The 22,208-nt window shown below is 35.8% G+C and overlaps 1 protein-coding gene across 1 annotated transcript in view; it reads right to left on the bottom strand.

Annotated features, from left to right (window-relative positions):
- Nucleotides 1–12,833: 12,833 nt before the first annotated feature.
- Nucleotides 12,834–22,208, bottom strand: part of LOC126155143 (proto-oncogene tyrosine-protein kinase receptor Ret-like) — a 137,821-nt gene continuing 128,446 nt past the window's right edge. Inside the window, exons 13-14 of the mRNA XM_049916210.1 lie at nucleotides 14,245–14,423; nucleotides 12,834–13,950 (exon numbers count right to left, since the gene is read on the bottom strand). Coding sequence (XP_049772167.1) covers nucleotides 13,559–13,950; nucleotides 14,245–14,423 — 571 coding nt within the window. The 3' untranslated portion in view covers nucleotides 12,834–13,558. The remainder of the gene's footprint in view (nucleotides 13,951–14,244; nucleotides 14,424–22,208) is intronic.

Raw genomic sequence — 22,208 nt, 5'->3', positions numbered from 1 at the left:
CAGTCTGCAGTTGTTTGCACGCTGTTCCCTCAATGGCTGCTGGAATAGTCTCTTCAACATGTTGAATGAGCCCTGAAGGCATACACACTGAGTGCACCTGGTGTCCTTTTCTGCTCCTCGCTGCCATTTTCCTAATGGTACCATCATTTTCCATGTGTTTGAACAGTCAACAATTCATAAACTCCTTTTTTTGCATTTGTCTCCTCCTGAGACCGAACAAAGAAAGTTTCCCCAAAACAGGTGAGCTGAGTCTCACTGGCTCATTTTCAGTTTTGGTAAAAGACAGTACCTCAGACTTGTTGGTTAGAGGGCTCAGTACAACACCCTGAGGCCTCCTCAGTCCTTGTCCACCCTGTACAGGACACCTTAGATCTACCATCGATGCACTCCTCACAGTCAAAAGGATGATTGATGACAGATGTTGTACTTTCTTGAGAGGAGATGGGTTCTGTAGGAGAAGATAGTAACTGAGATACCTCTGGTTAGGCATCACAAGTACATGACTCTTGGGTGCTCTTTGAACACACCAATTCATAGCAGTTACTAATAATTTGACAATAGTGAGGGCAATTTCCAACTGCTTATGAATATCAACGAACTCACCCTGTGTTCAAGAACAGCATTCACAGTGAGGCTGCATTTTGGCTGGTATTGTATTACAAGGCAGTAAACAAATAACTTTAAATTAAGCCATCTGATTATCTTTTAACCTGTTGAGCTAAAAAGTTATAGATAGTTTAATAGATAACTTTAGGATCTGGCCAACTTTGTAAACAGCTACCTTAGTAATATAGCTGCCAGACTGTAAGAAAGCTTCTTAGAATGCAATATACACCTACAAATAACTATGTACCTTACAAAATGCTTCTGCTTCACACCACTGGGGAGGAAACCAGTAGGATTATGCGTATATTTGAGAGTAAAATGTCCACAGGTCTAGATGAAGTTCCAATGTGTCTACCAAAAGACTGCAGTAGCAGCATAAAAGTTCACATAACAGATATTATAAATGAGTCAATCTTATCAGGTTGTTTCCCTGATTACTTAAAGCATGCAAAAATTCTTCACTTTCATAAAAAAGTGATAATGAAAATATAAGGAATTACAGACCATTTCCATTACTGTTTTCTTATTCGAACATAATCAAAATTGTTATGAAGAACAAAGATATGGATTATTTAAATAAATAACAACTGATATGCAAAGAACAGTTTAATTTCAGATCTGGGAAGCAACTGACAGGCATTTTCCTAGACCTTAGTAAAGCATTTGACACAGCTGATCATGAAATACTAGGTAAACTTGAAGCACTAGGAATAAGAGGAGTGATAAATAAGTGGTTTAGGTTTTACCTAGCAGACAAAGTGCAGAGGGTAGAGATATCCCAAATTGTAGTGGCTCAAATTATACGGTGATACACCTTTCAGATCAAGAACATTTGAACACTGGAGCCCCTTAAGGGATCATGAACAGAGCAAAAGACTCAAACCACTATGTTTTACCAAGGAGTCAAGATATATAATTAACTGCCAAAAGAGATCAAAAACATATAGGAACTCTATAAATTTAAAACATATCTTAAAGAGTGTTTGCTAAAAAATAGTTTTTACCCCATTGAAGAGTTCATATAACATAAAATTATTACAAACAAATAATCAGGTTGACCAATTATAAAGAAGACAAAGAGGTTGGAGTAAGCTTTAAGCAACATTGCATGCAGTCTGAGACCCATGTATATTGTCAGAAGAGTCTTATGATGATTCATTTCTCTTGTTTGAAGCAGGCTCTTTCTGCCTTATGTAATTCAGTGATAACAGTAAGAATACTGTGTAATTTGGACAATGTCTGTATCTTTTTCAATGTACATAATGACGACATGAATGAAATACTTCCTTAATGGAACCTCACTATTGAGAATACTTAGAAATCACATACAAACTGCTAGTTCCAGTTATTTAACTGTAATTACTTTGTGAGTAGATATTGACTGCCCTTTATACCTACAAAGGTATAAAAAAAAAAAGTTGATGATCTGACATGTTGCTACTTTCATCTTGCTGTATGACATAGCTATTTAGTTACTGAGCTCTGTAATACTTGTATGAGTGTGAACTTGATTTGTGTAATAACAATCATCCATTTCATTATTTTAAACCTCATGATGGTGGACTTCATCTTTCCAATTTTTGTCTAAATTTATTTAAAAGCTAGTTTTTCACAAGTTACTGTTGTGGCAATTTTTTGTAATGTCACCTGTAATACAATTCTGTGTATCTAAAACAAATGTGAAACTTTGTGCAGCAAAATGTTAGCTACTTCTGCAAGTAGAAATATTATTTTGATAAGTGCACATTGCTGTACCAAAGATAAGCCTTTCAAGGACCATACTGTAAATGTTTACATTACTAGACTATTAATCATGTTAGATGAGTGAAAACGTTTACTTTCATTTTTACTCTAGTAAAATTATAATTTTGGCAATATTCAAGGGAGAAAATACTGTAGAAAATACTGTCTCTTCTAATGTACAAAATATTTAATCATTTATAAAATACAAGTATATGTAGTTGTTATAAATATGAATGTCCTATACAGTCTTCTTGAAACACTTAAGATACTGACAATGTTGCAACAGTACTGAGCTACTCACTTTACAGCAGTGCTAAATACACCAGCTGCTTACAACAGTATTTATTAATATTATGATAAATGATATATTTGCAATGAATGGGACAATGAGCATAATAAACATTATCACTAAATTACATTTGATAAATATTGCTGGTATTATTGTAACTGATGCCAGATTCATATTCTGGTGATTGATGCTATATAATTTAAATACACTGATACAGTAAATGACCATAGTTAATATTTCACTTGACAGTTTAGGTAAATGATACAGAATGTTGAAAGATTTCTTTGGTGTGAATTTACTTCACAGAAATGTAAACACATCCTAACTCACATGATAAAATATATAGTATGAACAAGTTTTGTAAAAGTATAGGTACATGAATGTTTGTGGCTGTGGGGTGTAGCCACCTATACATGATACAGTGCTGACAGATATCAAATTAAGAATATTCTAGAACTCTACACACACACACACACACACACACACACACACACACACACACAATGTAAATACAGATGACTATAGAATGAGAATGAATTCAGAAATCAAAAGAGGATGAAGGAAAATGTTGGGAAGAACTCAAGGATGGAAAGACTAATATAAAGTAAGACCAGGCAGATGACTGGAGCCCACTAGATGTTCAAACACCAATCCCCATCTGTTTACTCGCTACAGTCTTCTTCAGTCTCTCAGGAGCATATGATAGTGCATAAATTCTTATACCAATATATAAGCTGTTGCTCTAAGAACCACAGATACCTTCATCACAGATGTGTATGGGACATCTCATACTCAATGGGCATAGATTTGTTTCAGAAATGAGCTGGTGAGCTCATGCGCAATATTGCTAGGATTCCTTTATAAGGCAGTCCTTTGTTTCTTATAATACACCATATATGAAATCTGTTCATTTCTGATTGGGTACTTGGTGAACCATTATTATCTGTGGAAAATATGCTCTTTTCCATATAACAATATTATGAAAAGGAAAATTACTGCTTACCATATAGAGTCGCAGATAGGCACGACAAAAAGACTGTGACAAATAAATAAAGCTTTCGGCCATTAAGGTCTTCATCAACAATAGATGTAGACACACACACACACACACACACACACACACACACACACACACACAAACGCAACTCACACACATGACCGCAGTCTCAGGCAACTGAAACCACACTCTGTGACTGTGGTCATATGTGTGAGCTGCATTTGCGTGTGTGTGTGTGTGTGTGTGTGTGTGTCTATGTCTATTGTTGACAAAGGCCTTAATGGCTGAAAGCTTTATTTATTTGTGACAGTCTGTTTGTTGTGCCTATCTGCGATTCAGCATCTCCGCTATATGTTGAGTAGCAACTTTCCTTTCCATAATATTGTTACATTCCATCCTGGACTTTCCATAGTTTGATTTTTCCATATGCCATACATACTGATATAATATAACATTTATTCCACTAAAATATCAAGTGAGGTGGCTCAGTGGCTACCACTTTTGACTCATATTTTGGTGGATGATGGTGCAAATCTGTGTCTGGCCTTGAGATTTAGGTTTCCCATGATTTCCCTAAATCACTCCAGGCAAATGCCAGAATGGTTCCTCTGAAATTAGACAAAATACACTGTCATTACTTTAGAATATTGGTTGTAGTGGCTCTTTCAACACTGGCCAGTTCTGTGCTCCTGGAATCAGTGGACATGCCTCTCCTCAGAAATGTGTTCTTAGCAGATAAATTTATAAATTTATGCTACATGGATCAAACTCTAGATGCTCAGTTTCTAAAATAAAAAAATGCTGATCTATAGGAGCATTTTCCAGTCAGTAATTATTTCCCCATTGAAAAAAAAATAAAAAAATAAATAAATAAAATAAAAAAAATTAAAAAGAAATATGCTGCTGAATAGTAACTTCTATGTAACTGGAATGCCTTCATACTGCCCAGTTTACCAGATGAATCAGCACTTTGAAATTCCTTTTTTCTTACCTCTTCAATACTAGCTACATCCATCTGCTTCCCAGACATAAAACACCAAATCGGCAACATATTCATGAAAATGACGTAAGTGCAGTGGCCAGACATGATTATAATATTAACTGTTGTGTTGTAAATAACTGATCAACCATGTGTAGGTAACACTTTCTTTGTTCTGGTCTCCCACCAGAACAGTCATAGTGCCTTGCTCAGGACATATTAGTGTTAACAACAGAGGCAATGTCCATTTTTTGGCCCTTCGTTTGTCATGCCAATTGCACTGAACAAGATCCTGATCATATCTGATTTTTTACATGTACTATTGACTCTCAGCACTCCAGAAACATGGGGGAACAAAAATATTCTTCTTACAAATGTAATGTAGAAGATAGTTGAGCTACAGTGTTATGCTACTTTAATAATCTTTCTGTGGACACAGGTGCTCTAAGGCATGCTACGAATTGGTCAATGGACCTCCTTCCAAAGCATGTAATGTACAATGTGTACTTGCTTATAACCAGCTCCAATGCAGCAAGCCACGTTCCTGAAGTTAAAACAGTAGTAGAGTCTGTGAAAGAAGATTCCTGAGAGCTGGCAGTTCTGTTACCAGCTTTCAACTGCACAGTGCAAATGTCAGCAGGTGAAAACAAGGATGTATACAAAACTGCATTGTGAGATTGGCTGCTCCTGACTGTACTATAGGGTGTACAGCACAAGGAAAGAAGAGTGAGAAGAAACATAGTGCCACTGAAGATACCCCCAGTGTTACAATCTACAATCTGCTTCTCCTACAAGATCATGGTTTGAGGACTAGATACATGGTACACTGCACCTAACCTCCTCCGAAGGTTTACACTGCCATTAACAAAACTTCCCCAGTCAGCTTCAAAGAATAAGTGCCAGAGAATTCCCATGCTGTTCAACTAATTTGACATCACAAAGTGACTTAAATCATCTTTTAATTTCATATGAGTGACATCATGATCAACAAATTACTTTATGCAAGACATTAAACAAGCTGACATAGCAGTTTCTAATTGTATCACCACTATCTTTACGTTCAGAAACTCAATAACTTACAAAAACATCATGGATTTTTTAAGAGATTATTTCTTTTATTCCAGTCCCAAAAAATGGTCCTCAGACTATTTATTTTGGTCAGTGGTGAGCATCATCAGATTTCCAGAAAAGCTAAATACAACTAATTGACAGTCTACAATTTTTAAACATAAAGCATGGCACAATGAAAAGTATTACTTTCATACATGTAGAATATATGTGTTTATAAATGTGATGAGGCACACATGTTTAAAATGTATCGTAAAATAATAAAGACACAGTGGTATCAACAAGAGATACAAACAAAATCAGCTAGACATCATCAAACATAACTAAAAATATGAAGTGTACTAGGCCACAATGCCAGCAGAGTCATCATGTGAATGGTGATGCTGTTAACAGCAAACTGGAGTCAGTTGTTACAAAAAATGTATTTGTGTCATAAGTTCATTATGTGTAGCTATTGTATGTATACCAACATACAATTAAACAAAAGTTTAATTAAATAAAAACAAGCACTTAGGAAAAAGTCTATTCTGGGATTACAACATGTTGAGAGTTTTACAGCAATAAAATGAAATACACAAAAAATTCAAATGAAGTTAAACTTTAAAACTACTACAAAAGGAAAAAATGTGATTTTGAAATAATATTGTGATAATTCTAGATAACCATTAATAACATATCCAAGTGTCAAGCTTAAAGATTTAACAAAATTACATAAAATGATAAAAGAACTAGTGAAAAGAAGTAAGTAATCAGTGTCATCTGTTGGTGTATCCACTGAATGCAAGACAGCCAAATACTGACCAAAGATATACAGCCACCAAAAGGCATAACAAATCATTGTGCCAGTCAATTAATAAGATCACTTAGCCAATGAAATATATTATATAAACAGAGAAGAGATGTCAAACAAGAGGGAGACATGAGCACTACAAAAAAATAAAACATATATGTGATGCACTCTATACTAGGTATTTACAAGGGAAGGTATATGTAGCAGATGTGTGAGATGACTAATGTAGCACATTGTCAAACAAAGCAATGCAGGCATTGGGCACAAAATTACTTTGTCCACTGAGCAATTTTCATGGATCTTGCTTCTTGCTTTCATAAATTTCAAGTTCTCCAACTTATTGAGAACATGACCTTTCAGTACTCTGTGTAGAATATGCTTACTATTCTCAACACTTTCTACAGTATAGTTGGTCTGCAATAACTGTAACTCTAAGACAGTTTTGTTACATAGTGTAAATGCTCCTTAAGCCTTACATTAAAAGAGTGTCCAGTTTAGCCAATATAGTACTTATCAAAATTATTGCAGTCAATCCTATACAGCCCAGAGTCATGGTATTTGTCATATGCCCTTCTGAGTATTTGTTGTACAATTATTTTTTTGTGTTGTTAACTTAGAAACTAAATCTAACATTATATTTATTAAAACATTTCGCTATTTGCTAGGATATATTACTGTGAAATTCCATTGGAATGGTTTTCATTTATTTTTTATTACTTCTGTTTCTGGTTGAGTGTGCATTTGCCTTTTATTTACTTTTTGTTTTTTTAGCCTGTTGTATGGACACACAACGTAATTTTCAGAAAAACCACTGCCTACTGCTATTTACATTAAAATACTGCATAACTTACAAATTTCACTGTCAACCAAGGGTAAGTGACAGAGACAGTGACTCATCAATATGCTAAAGGCTCTTTTATTTCACAGTGGCTGGCACTGATTATAAGTTCTATACACGTAGTTTTTCTGAAAATCAAAAATTTATGTGTGCTGTATACTTTCTTAATGATAGTTACTGGTGCTCCCTTCTTCTATCTCCATAGTAAAAGTTTTTTTTGGATGCATTGTGCCAATTGTTTGAGCAAATGCATGAATGTCATTAGTGTCACTTTCTATCACATTTATAATGAAAAGCTCTCTTTTCTTTTAGCTATATAAACGTGGCAAAAAATTTACATTCTACATCATTCACAAAAATGTTTGCTAAATTACCAGCCAGACTATTACCCATTCAAAAACTGTCTTTTTGATAATATATTTGGTCATTAAAGGTAAAAGATTGTAGGCTAAAACAAATTATAAAAATTCAATTAGCTCTGTACATTCTGCAGTACTAATCTTATGGGTTAGCAGGTTACATCTAATAATTTCATGCTTTTCCTTTATTGTAGTGTTACTGTAGAAGTTTTTTTTTACATTGGGATATGTTAGCATCACATTATTTGGTATAGGTATAACCTTGACTGGATATGCAAGCTCACAACTGTTGTTAACCCGAAAATATGTACTGATCTTGGAAACCAATTTAAGTATTTTGTTACTTAGTCTCTAGCTGGGAGATGACATGTTGCTCACAGTCAGTCGAATAAGCTTATTGCTTTTGTGTATTTTAACTTGAAATCTATGCTGGAGAAGTTTAGCAGTCATAACTTTAAGCAATTTCTTTTTGTATTTGTTAAGAAGAAACTGGGACCTGTTTATGTATTTATGCAGGATGGTTTGGAACTTCACAGAGAGAACTTCTCAGTTGGCTCTCTGTGAACTTCTATTGTTACATTTTCTGCAAATAACTCTTCTGTCTCCCTATATTCTCATCTTCATATACTGTTATGGTACTGCTGTATTCCCCCTATCTGCTCTAATTTAAGAGATTGTTACCTGTACATGCTATTGCAAGTATTCCCACAGAGTTTCTGTACCACCCAAACAGTGTCATGTGATAGTACTTTATCTATGTGTTTCTTAATATTTATTTAATGGAAGCTATAATATGGCCAGAAAATTATGTTACAATATTACTCAGAACAAATTAGTGTAGTTGTACTATTATTTACCATTTTTTTCTCCATTAATCTAAAAATAATTGTATTTGTTGCTCATTGCCATGATATGGTCTATTATAAACAACTATGTGATCTAAACATTCTTGCACATTCTTTAATCCTTGGGTGTAATGGTACTAATTTAATAAGATACTGGCTGCATGGTGCATGCACTGAAAAGCAATAAAAAATCGTCAACTAAAAAATATATTCCACAGGACTACCAACAGGGTATTGGGTGTTGCCTATGTGGTGTGAAATGTCTCACCTGCAATGACGTTATTAGAGACAGAGCACTAGCTCAGACTGGGGAATGATGGGATACATAATTGACTGTATCCTTTCAAAAAAAATCATCATGGCATTTGCCTTGAGTGATTTAAGTAGACATCTTGGTCAGTGGTGTTGCTATTTACACAGTTTGCCTGGGGCAATACATTATGTGTGTTAGATAAATGGCAATTTTTCCAGTATTACATACATGACAAAATTCACAGACCAGTTCACAGATCATGTTTTCTCTTGTTTGTTTCTCACTGGTAGAAATATTGTACACAATACTAATAGTTTCTATAGACTGGGGTTTACAACTGTCCCATTCACATATCATGGGATACAGTGACTTGATTAAAAGGGACAGAAAGCCTAACAAGTATGTCACATTAGTTGGCTGGATGGTGGAATTTCGTTCTGGGTTGCTATGGGGGAGATGATGGATTTCAGACAGTGACAATGTCAAAACAATGTGTAGCTTCATAAAGTCTAATCTTGACATAGAAATTAAATGACTCCAATCTAGAGCAGAAATGTGTAATGAGACAAATACCTTTTACTGATTTTGATTTGAGTTGCAGTACAGGTGTAGAGTGTTTAAGCATGAACAAAAAATTGGAAATGAGCATATGGCATCGCTGGCTGAGAGGCCCCATTCGGGGAAGTTCAGCCACAAAGTGAAAGTCTTATTTCATTCGACACCACACTGGGCGACTTGTGCACTGGTGATGAGGATGAAATGATGATGAGAACTACACAACACCTATTCCACGAGCAGAGAAAATTTCCAACCCGGCCGGGAATCAAACCCGGGCACACTTGTATGGGAGGCAAGCACGTTACCACCCAGCTAAGCAGGCAAACTCAGCATGCACAGTAATTGCAAGATAATCTTGTGTAGGCCAAATTGGCTAAGAAAGTGTTGCCTTTTAGTTGGGCAAGACCAGTCCCTCTGCTACATACTATCTATGATCTGAAAGAAGTGTAGTGAATGTCTTTTTCTCTGAGGGGATATTAATGGTATGATCTCTTTTCAGTGTCTAAATGCTACTGCTTTGGCAAAACTTAACATGTTGGGGTTCTGAACTAATATCAGAAATTCTAGAATTGCGAGTAGTAAGGAAATCCTGAAAGACAATTTGTGGATGTTTCTGGGAATGTGGCAGGGGAGCACAAACTGATGTCAAAGACATTGTTTAGTAAATGTTTCTATCTGTTATTTTGATTGCATACTGTGTATGGGTTCGACTTTAGTCATGTATTGTTCTAATATTTGAATTTTCAGTCAGCTACAGCTCGTTATTAATAATACTTAAAATTTTAATATTGGCTGTGATTAGTTCCATTGCTACCACATAGTAATTTCCTACATTTTAAGATTTTGCTAATCCAGGCTGTGGAGAGTGTTGCCTTTCACTTAATTTTTTTATGTGTGCAAGGTGTTTCAAAATGTTTGTGAGTAGCATATGGGGTGATAGGTCACATTAGGGGGACAACTTTTGTTAGAGACAAAATGTTTGTTGATACTTCCTGGTAATGATAGGCATCATTTAAGACTGGTTATGCTCCTGAAAGGCAGTAGGGCAGAAGTATTCTGCGACTTGTGTGTGCCTTTTGTGTTGCCTGTCATCCAGTCATCTGCTCCATATGAAATGTGGTAAGCCAAACCAATTAACATTCCCAATTTACTTCTAAAATTTCTTTTGTTAAAAGTCAGTATCAGTTTACTGGGGTACATAATATGCTGCACAACTGGTTAGTAGACACTGCTAGTTTGGTGAAATCTCATCATACAAGGTCCAGCAAACACTAAAGTATGTGTAGCATTGCTGGAAGAGGCATAAACGAACATTTCGTCTCTAACAAAAGTTGTTCTACATGACATGACCTATCACCCATAAATGTTTGTTGCAAATACTGTGACACAGGCTTTATGCCTTTACCTACACTACCTTGTGTCCATCATATGGTGGGGCAACAAGCAGCAGGTTAGGATGTATGCCGCAGAGACAATGGACTGAGACAGTTTCGAGGCCACCCCCATGATATGAAATATGTGGCACACTGTTAAATGTGACAGGGATCTTTGAGTACCCAGTGAGTGTGGCATGAGGCATTGTACTGAGCACAAGAGAAATATTAAATGCAGGGAACTCAAGAAGTCAACCATAGCTGAGCAATGCCTGGAAAATGAACAGAAATTACAATCTGAAATGATGATAGTCTTGGCTCATGTGTCACCATTTTGAGATTACATTATAGAGGATGCAACCAATGCTAGATTAACCAACAACAATTTTAGCAGAGACCAGGGGTATACAGTAGGGAACCAGGGTATGCTTTGAATACCGAGCAAAAGCAAATACTGATGCTTGACAGTTGTAGGGAGGAGGGAGCAGCAATTTCAAAATTTCAAATGTGGTGCTGATAACCTCATTGATTTCACAACCAACTGGAGCTGCTGCAAGCTGCGCAACTTGCCTTCCACACATGCATCACTTTGGCCACTGACTTCTATGGCTACCAGGGTGTTTTGCTTATATGGGGCTTTTTTACTCCTGATGATGATGATGACAGAGATAGCCATAAAAAGTGTGAGTGTTTTTAATTGAGATGAAGCAGCTTGTAAAGTGAGTAGAGTTCATTCTGCTGCATCTTGTTGTGACACACAAATTTCATAAAATTCATAAAGCTACAATCCCACCAGATACCTAATTTTTGTGTCATTCCATCACTTCCTGTTTCAATGATTACTGTGTAATCACTTTTCTTTGGTTGCAAATGAACTAAAAACTAATGAATGCCGTGATCCAGCCCTAACCAACTGCAATGTCACAGCATTTGGATGTCATTTGGAGTGATTCATTGCTCTCCAAGCTATTGTCAGGTTTCAGATCTTGGAACTGCTATCTCCCATTCTAATAGATTCTCCATTAGCCTTACCAGTCTGAACTCAGGCAGTACAAGTACTCCCCCCCCTCATCCTCTCCCCCCACTTCCCCCACTTCCTGAGAGAGTGCCAGGAATCTGATACAGTTCCTTGCTTCCACCACTGAGCTGTTAGAGGCAGTCAGTAGACAAACATTATTTATTATTTATGACCATATTTTAATTTTGAATAGGTATGTACATATTAAGATATGGACAGTGTCTTTCATACTTGATCAAATATTCTCTGGCTTTATGTGATGACAAGTACAAGGTTTCTGTTAATTCTTGACCCTCTTATTGCAGTTTGTTGAATACATCATTTATCACCACTGTCTTTATGGTTACTGCACATGAAATATTGGAATATATGTAAACTGATACTTCTTCTTCCTGTTTACTTCATAATGCCTTATAAAAGTGACAAGTGGTAAGACATTTCTATGTTGAAGAAACACATATGTAGAATTTGCCTCAAAAACCACCAAGTTCACAAAATGAGGGAAATGTCATCTTGTGATGGCAGTTATCTGCAACTATACATACAATTTTTGTATGACAGAAGCTGTCACAAGCAGTCATGTTTTTGTTGAATCAGTATTTCAGGTGATGGGGCACAGCAACACTATTGTAAGCACAACTCCCATACAAGACTGTGGGAACCTCTTCTGTGTGGGCTTACCAACAGCTTTGGTTTATAAGACTAAGACTACATTAATATATATTAGAACTTATTTGTTTATTTTAGTTACTGTATTTACCTGTGAAAGGTGTGTTTTGGGAAAATCAACAATGGCAGACTGCTGGCATCTTACATTTCATAGCTGATTTCACTTTTGTCCTGCTCTAATGTTCCTCCTTAAATTTTATTTCCTGAGTGGATTCCCTATTTTATCCCATATCTGTGTTGTTTCCTTCAAGCCTTTCCCTCTTTTTCTGGGTGAAAGAAACTGTTTAGAAAACTCTAAGCTTTGTGACTGTACATTGACATCTATCTGTGCTTAATAAGAAAGAGAAATATTTGTCTATGTTTTCAATTTGGTGCTTATTTTCCTAATGAGTAGAATTGAAATTTAGAAATTTTTGAATAAATAATTTACTGTTTTATAATTCAGCAAGGTATCCTGTTGCAACAAAGGTTTATATAATTCATAATTATAACTATGAAGCTATATTTCATTACTGTGATGCATTTGCCTCCATATCACCATCTGTCAGTTATTTTCCATGGTGTATTAAGTGCCTCACGTGCATTTAAAATTTATATCTGTGGTTGAGTTCAGCCTCATACACTGGTGTGGACTGTTTTCTGCTACAGCTCTCTTAGGTTCAATGTGTTATTTGCTTAAACTTCAGTTCATATTCTCATGCCAAGACAATGATTTTGGTTTTCAATCGTTGATGCAAGAAGTGTGGTAACACATATAAGTAATAGTGTAACAAAGGTAAGGTTCTGTTAACTTGTTGTTGGTCATTATTTGAATTTTCACAGATAACTAATGATGAAAAATAAATGAAACAATATTACTTCAGACTTTAAAAAAAATGAGGTAAAGAAAAACTTGAACATTAAAAATTTGTCTATGCTACATATATGTAAAGTAGGCAGTAAAAAATTTTTCCATAGGAAGAAGGTATGCTACATTATTATTTAATTTAAATTACCTCAACTTCCTAAACAGGAAATAAGTTTAACATTTATAATTCAGTGCTTGAAATCAAGATATTAAATATAAATGCTGTGCCTTGCACAGTCTAAGTTCAAAGTTTCACAGGGCTTCTTATGATCCTCAATAGAAAACCCCCTGAAAAGTCAAATAACTTATTTTTCCTGTATTCATACTCATAATGGTGTCACTTTTGAGGAACAGGAAGCAGAGCAACTGCTGGAAGAACTACAAAACAGAACGTTATTTGTCGTTCCAGACTGTAGCTGTTCAGGACATACACTGTCAGTCATGTTGACATATGCTAGCATTTGTCCCTTGCTGCTGTGCACTTGTATTGGACTCAAGTAACTGTTTTGTTCTGTAGGAACTAAAGATAAACATTCTTCTTTGCTTGAATTGTTTGTCAGTATTTTCTGATTGTCTCCCGTTATGTGCCATAATTGTTGTCTTCGAGACAGGCCTGATTGTGCTGTGGACATTAGGTAATTTATAGAGTCTGTTGGCAGAATGTTTAGGTTTCCATATCCAATGTCATTATCACCATCATCACTACCATCACCATAATCTGAAAACAAAGTCAGAAAAGGAAATTCTGTGTTACTCGTATAAAGTTTAGTCCCAGAAAAGTAACTTTGGCATGAATTCAATATTAACTTATTTCTACAAAGACAATAATAGTGGTAGGCTAAATACAATATTATAATATATTGCAAGGTATCATAGTTGCAAGACACTGAGAACAACTTGCATGTGTTAAATATTTGCAAGACTTTCAGCAAGTTCAACATATTGCTGTAACACAGGTATTCATAATTCCTACTTCAACAAAATATGTGATTTTGATTCAAAAGAAACTTACTTAATTTCTCTTGAGAGTTTGATCTTGAACCAAAGTAGCCAGGATTTTGTACAATACTCGGATTTAAATCCAAATACTCAGCACTGTCTTTTAGCATGCTCTCAAATATGGCTGTTAGTTGCTTGAAACTTGGTCTTTCAGAAGGTTCCTCCTGCCAGCATTGTCTCATCACTTTATACCTACATACCAAAAGTAAAATGTATAACTAATTTCATCTTTTACAAATGTCTTATAAAGAAGTGTAATGCTATGAATTATTACACATTTACCACAATCTTAAACTTCAAAAGTATGTGCAAAGAGATAAAAAGGTGGAATAATTTGAAAGAGTGCAAATAAACATAACAAAAAATGAAGTAGATGAAGATATGTGAAACAACATCTGCATTGTGATTAAGCCATTTCCCCACAATATCCATATAATCATTCCCACAAATTACAAAATGTTGAGATAAAAAAAATAAAAATAAAATAAAATAAATAAATAAATAAAAATAAAAAAATTAAAAAAAAGGGATGGTATTATGGCAACACTGTACAGACTACATCATGATATGATCACCTTGAGGGTCATCATATGTAGGGAAATCAGTATGAGATCACTTAGAGTGTTTGCAACAGACTGTATGTTCAATTATCTTGGATAGAATGATTCTGATTGTACATTGTATGCATTTGATACAGTATCTGAGTAATCTGTAAGAAGATTGGCACAACAAACTCATCTGGATAACATAAGGCTTGGTCAGATTCAAAACTGATATAATCAGCACAATATAGGTCGAAAACTGAATATCACTAATAGTGTAATTTCACAGCCATGTTAAAGATTCCTGGAGAGAACAAACAAAAAAGGGAAGTATAAGCAAGTTTGCCTACCTGCTACATTACCCTGCCTTAGGTACCTGGTACAGATGCACAGCACCTGCCCCAGCTATGCATCTTTTAGTAGCTTAATCTCCAATAAGATTGCATATTGTTGTCTTGAAGAAGCTGTTGTGTATGCTTGGTGTCCTAATAGATATGGTCTTGTTACACAAAGGCATGAATGTGATGTCTTACCTACCCTGAAGTGACACAGGAAAAGAGTATTAGTACCCAGTACATAGACCAGTTGTGACTAACATGGACTGTAATTCTCATTATTTTTTCACCTGATATGCCCATGGGACACTTTACTAACTGGTCATTTGAAAATGGGGTTTCCCATTTTAAAAAATGCAGTTGATATCTTTTTGACCTATGGCAGCGCCATCTAGCAGGCCAACCATAGCGCCATCTGGTTTCCCCCTTCAAGCTAGACAAGTTTTGTTCTTTGTAGTTTTTTCGTTTGACATTTATTTCGTGAAATATTTGGCCCAGTCACAATCAGTGGACCACCCTGTATAATGACACCTAGTGGTGAACTTGCTCTCAGTTACTGCTATGTGACTATGCCTCTACAAGTGAATTTTAACCACCATTACTGCCTACAGGGTCTGACTTAGACTTGCAATAAATAGTGTTCCAACTAATGAATGCATGATTTCCACAACAGCCTCACTTGAGTGAAATTTAGCTTACTATTATAATGTCAGTATGCATGTATAATGAAGTACTAGTGATTGGACTTAAATAAAACTCACTCAGGAATGATTGCTTACGTTAGTTCCTATCAAGAACTATTATTACTTGGTTTCATAAGTTAGCAGACATATTTCATTCGTTGTTACAGAACTTTATTTGTGTTCAATAAATGTTGTTGTCCCAAAGTGAGAGTTACAACAGTCTGCACATGTTTTGGTTTGGTGACTGCTGGAAGTCTGTTGACTTTAAATAATTATTCAAAACTGAAACTTTGAAATTATTCGTTAAGGATATCAAAAAACTGAAAGATTCTGCCCTGTTTTAAAGTGAGGAAATAAAATGGAAGGATATAGTTGAATAATTGTATCCAGTTGCCTATACACTTAAAAAAATAGATTTTTTTCAATATCAGTGCGCACATTACATAGATTCATTACAAAAAAGCCAATGTTACTCACGATAGAATGATGAAAGATTATAATACAACATGTATGTGTTCATTAAAAATGAAACAACAGTTCAAACTGGATTAGGATGATGAAGTAAATTGTCTTTGGCCTTTTCAAAAGATCCACTCAGGCAATTACCTCAAGTGACTGAAGAAAGCTGTGAAAACTCTATATTTAAAGAATCAAATGAGGATTTGTAGCTCACTGCTCCTGAATGTGTGGTTGTTGGATGTAAGATGTCTAGAATTTTGGATGTACTGACTCTACAGCGTTCATCTTTAGCATGATAGTACAAAAAGTGACACAAAACCTGTTAAGTACAAATTCCATGCAATAAACTTTTATGTATGCGTCAGCTTCTGGTATTCCTTCATGTCTGACAAGAGAATGGTCCAATAAGACATGTTGAAACTTACTCTTAAATTTTTTACACAGGAAGAAGACAACGAAAGAAATGCACTGTCAAAATTTTATCTGCTAAGAGGCACTGCAAATATTAAAAAAATAGATGAAAACTGCTAAATTCATAGCGCATTAGGCAGGGGTTGAAATATACACTGGCACTGGAGCAACTGTCCATGCGTAACTAGGCATACACACGGCCAAGGTCAGTGGTACATTTATAAACAGGAAACATGACACAACCCGATCGTAATTTGTAAAGGATGTTTCAAGTTACTATTCGTTGATAGTTTCTCTGACACTCAGTTACTATTCTCTCAAATTAGACACTCAACCAACATCTATTACAAATTGTCAGTTGCTTTTTGCAGTATCGGTAAGTATTGACAATACAAATAAAGCTGAATTAATACTTATTGTGCTTTTGTAAGACATGCCTGCTAATAGTACTTTTTTTTCTTCCAGTTTCACAGTAATGTGGAATACATTTAACATTCTCAACTTAGCATATGAAGAATGTAGTTTGCAGCCAAAATCATCTACTTCTCCAGAGGACATACATACGTGTCATTTGTTAGTTGAGTCTCTTGACATTCATTCGAATGCTATCGACATTTTCATTTTTTAAAATCAGAGCATGAACTGTACAAATGGAAGGATGAATTACATGAAGTAAAAAGTATGCACCAAAAGGAAACCTGAAACCATCTGAATGAAAAACTGTTTGAAAGATTTAGAACTGCTTGTGAGAGGCTATGCACTGTTACCGACAGAGATCTATGAGACTGGGCCCTCCAAATTGCATCTGACATGAACATTGCTAATTTCAAGGCTTCATCAACCTGGCTACATAGGTTCAAGAAATTGTGCAGAATAGGAAGTCACAAAATTACCAAGTTTACATCATGTAAACATGTAGAGCAGCTGCCAGTGATAGACAATGGTATAGAGAAATTCACTGCTGACATAAAGACAAAACTTGCTGTTATCCCCGCAACTGATGTTTATGATGCTGATCAGAAAGGGTTTGTGAAAGAACTGCATGCTCACCACACTTTATCATTTTGGGGTGAAAGAAAGATGCAGTCATTTGCCCAATCAATGAATGCAATGACACATTCATATACAATAATGCCAATGATAAGTATCAATGGTTTACTGTTTCTGCAGCTGTATATCTGTCTTCAAGAATCACAAGGCAAATTAGAACCAAAAATATAAAAAAATTAACTGTTTAGTTGCAAAGCTCTTGTAATCGATGCATCAAAATCAGGAAAAATTGGAAAGAATAATTTTCAACATCTCGTTGAAAATGTATTCCTACCAGCTGCAGAAACTAATTCATTGCTTTTGTTGGATTCATGGTCTGGACATAACGATGCCTCTGTTTTTGTGGAGGATGACGAAAAATGTGTAGATGTAATGTGGATTCCACCTGGAACTGCTAGTGTGATTCAGCCTCTCGCTAAAGAATTTTTTGACAGTGGAAAGCATTTTTCAGAAATTTATCAGACAACATAATTTCCAGTACCTCTCTCTCATTTCAGATTTGTCAGTGGAATAGATTCTTAAGCTCTAGTCATTTGTGGATTACCAGTTTTCTTCACCACTCTTTATGAATTTGATCAAGTACGCCTGGTATGTAGTGCAATATGCAGAACAACTGCTGGGACTATTTCTGACCCCATCCCAGTTCTGTCTAAATAAAACTAGTGATTACTGCGAAGTGCCTGACTGCATCAATTTTTCCTTTGTCCGGTGTGCCTGGTTCAAGAAAAATGTTAGTTTTTGTCATTCAACAGACACTTCGCATTTTTGTGATGACTACAGGAAATGAACAAAGATCTGTTTCACAGATAGTCAAATGTACAATGTTCAAACATTATTATAAGAAATGGCCTACAGGAATTGTTACAAAATGTAGTACTGCAAGACACATTTTATTTCAACAAACTACAAGTCCTCATTGATGGAAGTTGTCTGTGACATGAAACACTGCCATGATTTTATTTTTTTTGCTTTCCACTTTTATCAGAATTACATGTGCAAGAATTGAACTGTTGATATGCAGTTATTTAAATAATGTTTGTATAGTTTAAGCCAGGTTTTCACCTGACAAACAAGCTAACAAGTATGACCAAAACAGAATTCTTTCTGCTATACCCGGTAGGCCTCTTGCAGGTCTTTCAACTAGACACAACTACAGCTACTTACATGTCCCTAACCTTCCCCGGTTACCTAACTGGAGAATGGAGACCTGCAGTTTAACGTGGAGCCATGTGTGTTTCGTAGCCACTCCAACATCTGTGAGAAGTGAATGCTCAGTTAAAAATCATAATGAAAAAGTTGTGGTCTGAAAAGATACACTTTCTTTTTTTTTTTAAATGACAATTTTTGCTAAAAAAAGGACATGTCCATTGCATCTTACTACACACATAGTGGAAATGCTACCTATGTCACCTCGGCGGGGTCAGGGATTTTCTCTGCCTCGTGATGACTGGGTGTTGTGTGATGTCCTTAGGTTAAGTTAGGTTTAAGTAGTTCTAAGTTCTAGGGGACTGATGACCATAGATGTTAAGTCCCATAGTGCTCAGAGCCTGTGTCACCTCTTGAGATGATGCTCGAAATTGTTAATTAGTGTTCTGTTTATAAATTACCCCTCAATGGTAATGAGAAGCCAGAGAAAAATGGCAGCTGACATGCAAGGAAAATTTTGAACCAGTGCTAAGGAGAGATGCAGATACAATTCCATGTAAAGTGTATGATCTCCACGCATGTTATGCTTCCATACAAACTGAGATGCTTGAATTCTTCCTTCCCTGTGCCATTTAATCTACTCCATCAAGAACAGTGCGCTCACCATACAAAATAATCCTCACTGAATAACAAACGTTTACGTTGTGGCTCTACCAAGATAGAGTTGTATCCTGTATACCAAATATTAGCTCCTAAAATCAAAAACTAATAACACAGCATTCATAGGCAATGTTTGCTACCTCATGTTCTATTCCCTCTTGTGTAAATGATTCTACCCATATACAAGTGAATGGTAATGAATTTTCTACAAATGCTCATTCACTCAGGTTTGCTTCCATTCACTCCATTGTAAACCAGGCTTTAGGTGCTTAAATTTGGTGTCTGTGAACTCCGGATAATTCTGCTATACAGCGCTGCATGAGTGATTCACTGAGTCGTGTGCTAGGTAGGCAGGGCTGTACAAATTGCTGTTATAAGCTGTTCTCCACATGGCAAAAAGTGTAGCTCCAACATTTTTTTACAAAATACTTGCAGTGCCTCTTAGCAGCTAAAATTTTGGCAGTGCATTTCTTTTGTTGTCATCTTCCTGTGTAAAAAATTTCAGTGTAGGTCTTGACATGTCTTATGGGACCATTCCCTCATGAGTAAAATCATGCCAGATAAGTTTGTCTGAAAAACCTAAGTCCAGAAACTTCATATAAAATTTAAATGCGATTTTTGTACTGACTTTTCGAAAAATTATGCATGTTTTTTGATATGTTGCATATTTTTGTATGTTGTGTACTACAAAAACATATTTTGTGCTATATATTCAGATGTAATCAACAGTTGTCCTATGTACAACTTTAGTGTTAGTCTCCTCATTCAAAGAATTGTTCAGCCCAAATTTCAGTGTATATCAGTATGAATAAATGTATTTTTTGCTAATTTTGGAGGTAATGAGTTGTGCATAACATATTTCACAGTAAATTGACATTTGTCATTTTGCTACTGTAGCACATATTATAACTAACTTATCGTGTTGCATTTAGTTTTCCCTTTTAACAGTAGTGTGTATTGTCTTCATTTATCATATATTAATACTGCATTTAGTTTACTAGTGGCTACAACCTCAAAAAACCTGAGTTAGCTGATATTCATAAGCAACTGGAAATCACTCTGATTAGTGATTGCTGCTGCTGCTGTGAATAGGTATGTTGGAAGTTATCTCAAGAGATATGTACCAGAGATAATAAATGTATCTCACATGCCATCCTCACCTGTGGATCCTGTCTCATCTACAGGAAGTTTGGGGTCTATCACTACAGGTACACTGGACTGTGGATGGTGTGTATGTGGTAGGGCTAGGTACCCTGTAAAGAGGACACAGAGACTGGTGAGAAATCAAAGTGTTGTACTTATCTCCTAAACCAAAGAGTTTGAAGTGCTCTCTTCTACCAAAACTGAAACTGAACCAGTGAGTCTCACATCGCTTGTTAGAAAACCTGCTATGTTCTGTGTCAAGAGGGGTCAAACACAAGAGGATTAAGTGTCATCAGTTCAAATAAACAGTAAATAATGGTACCCCTTAGGGAAATGGCAGCAAGGGATGGAAAAGAACACCAGGTGCACTTAATGTGTATACCTAGGGGTCTCATTCAATATGTTGAAGAGGCACACATTGAGAGAACAATATGGTACCAACTGCAGAGTGTGGAGCACTTTTGAACAAACTATGCCTGCCATCTGGGCTTGGAGGTCATACTTGGATAAATCCACTGAGTGGCAGAGAAGGTTGAAAAGACTGATCTAGCTCATGAAGTTTCAACAAAGTTCACAGAACATATCATGGTCCAACAGTTCTGAGTTGAGTCAAAGGACTGAAGGAGAGACTTTGAGGGTTTTGTTGCCAAGACTGCAAATTGCTGGATTTGTACCATAGATTTGAGAACTATAGGACCCCCTAAATGGGTCTCATATAAGAGGCTTGTATCCGGATAACTGACTGTCTGTGATGGACATGAAAGGATTTTTTTTCTTTTTTTAACTAGGCAACTCTCCTTCCAATCCAGATAAAGACAGTTGTAGGACATCTGGAAGTGTCAGTATAAGATCGAAAGAAACAACCCCTGATTAACTGATGAAGCATTTGCAACAAAGTGCCAGAGTTTGGAGCCCCCCTAAAATTCAGTTGAGCTCACATAATACCAGGCACAGAAAGCTGGTTGAAACCTAAAATTGATAACAGTAATATTTTTGAGGAAAATTTAGGCGCATATCAAAAGAAGAGGCTAACTGTAAATGGAGGTGACGCATTTATCACAGAAGACAAGAACCTAAAATCACCTTGAGATGGAAATTGAAACTGCATGCAAGATTGTCTGAGCAAGACTCTGCATCAAGGATGGACGTAGACTTATAATTGGAACCTTCTATTGATTGACAGTAAGTTCCCCAACCATATTGTCATCTTTAGAGGAAACATTAATCATCAAAAAATCAACTGGAAAATTACAGTTTTGTAAGTAGTGAGTATTACAAGACATCCTGCAAAAGATTACTAACTATCTTTTATGGAACTATTTGGAACAGATTGACAGATTCATTTTAATAACAACAAACACACCTGTCCTCTTTGAAGATGTCAACATAGAAACTGGTGTCAATGATCATGAGGCTGTAATGGTACCAATTATTACCAAAGTACAAGGGGCATCTAAAACCAGCAGTAGGATTTATATGTTCAACAAACTAGATAAAGAGTAAACTGTTCCCAGGAGCCATGCTTTAGTGATTCATACAGTTTGATTT

The sequence above is a fragment of the Schistocerca cancellata genome, chromosome 2, assembly GCF_023864275.1.
Source record: "Schistocerca cancellata isolate TAMUIC-IGC-003103 chromosome 2, iqSchCanc2.1, whole genome shotgun sequence".
NCBI classification, from domain to species: domain Eukaryota; kingdom Metazoa; phylum Arthropoda; class Insecta; order Orthoptera; family Acrididae; genus Schistocerca; species Schistocerca cancellata.
This window is presented reverse-complemented; position numbering and strand designations above follow the sequence as displayed.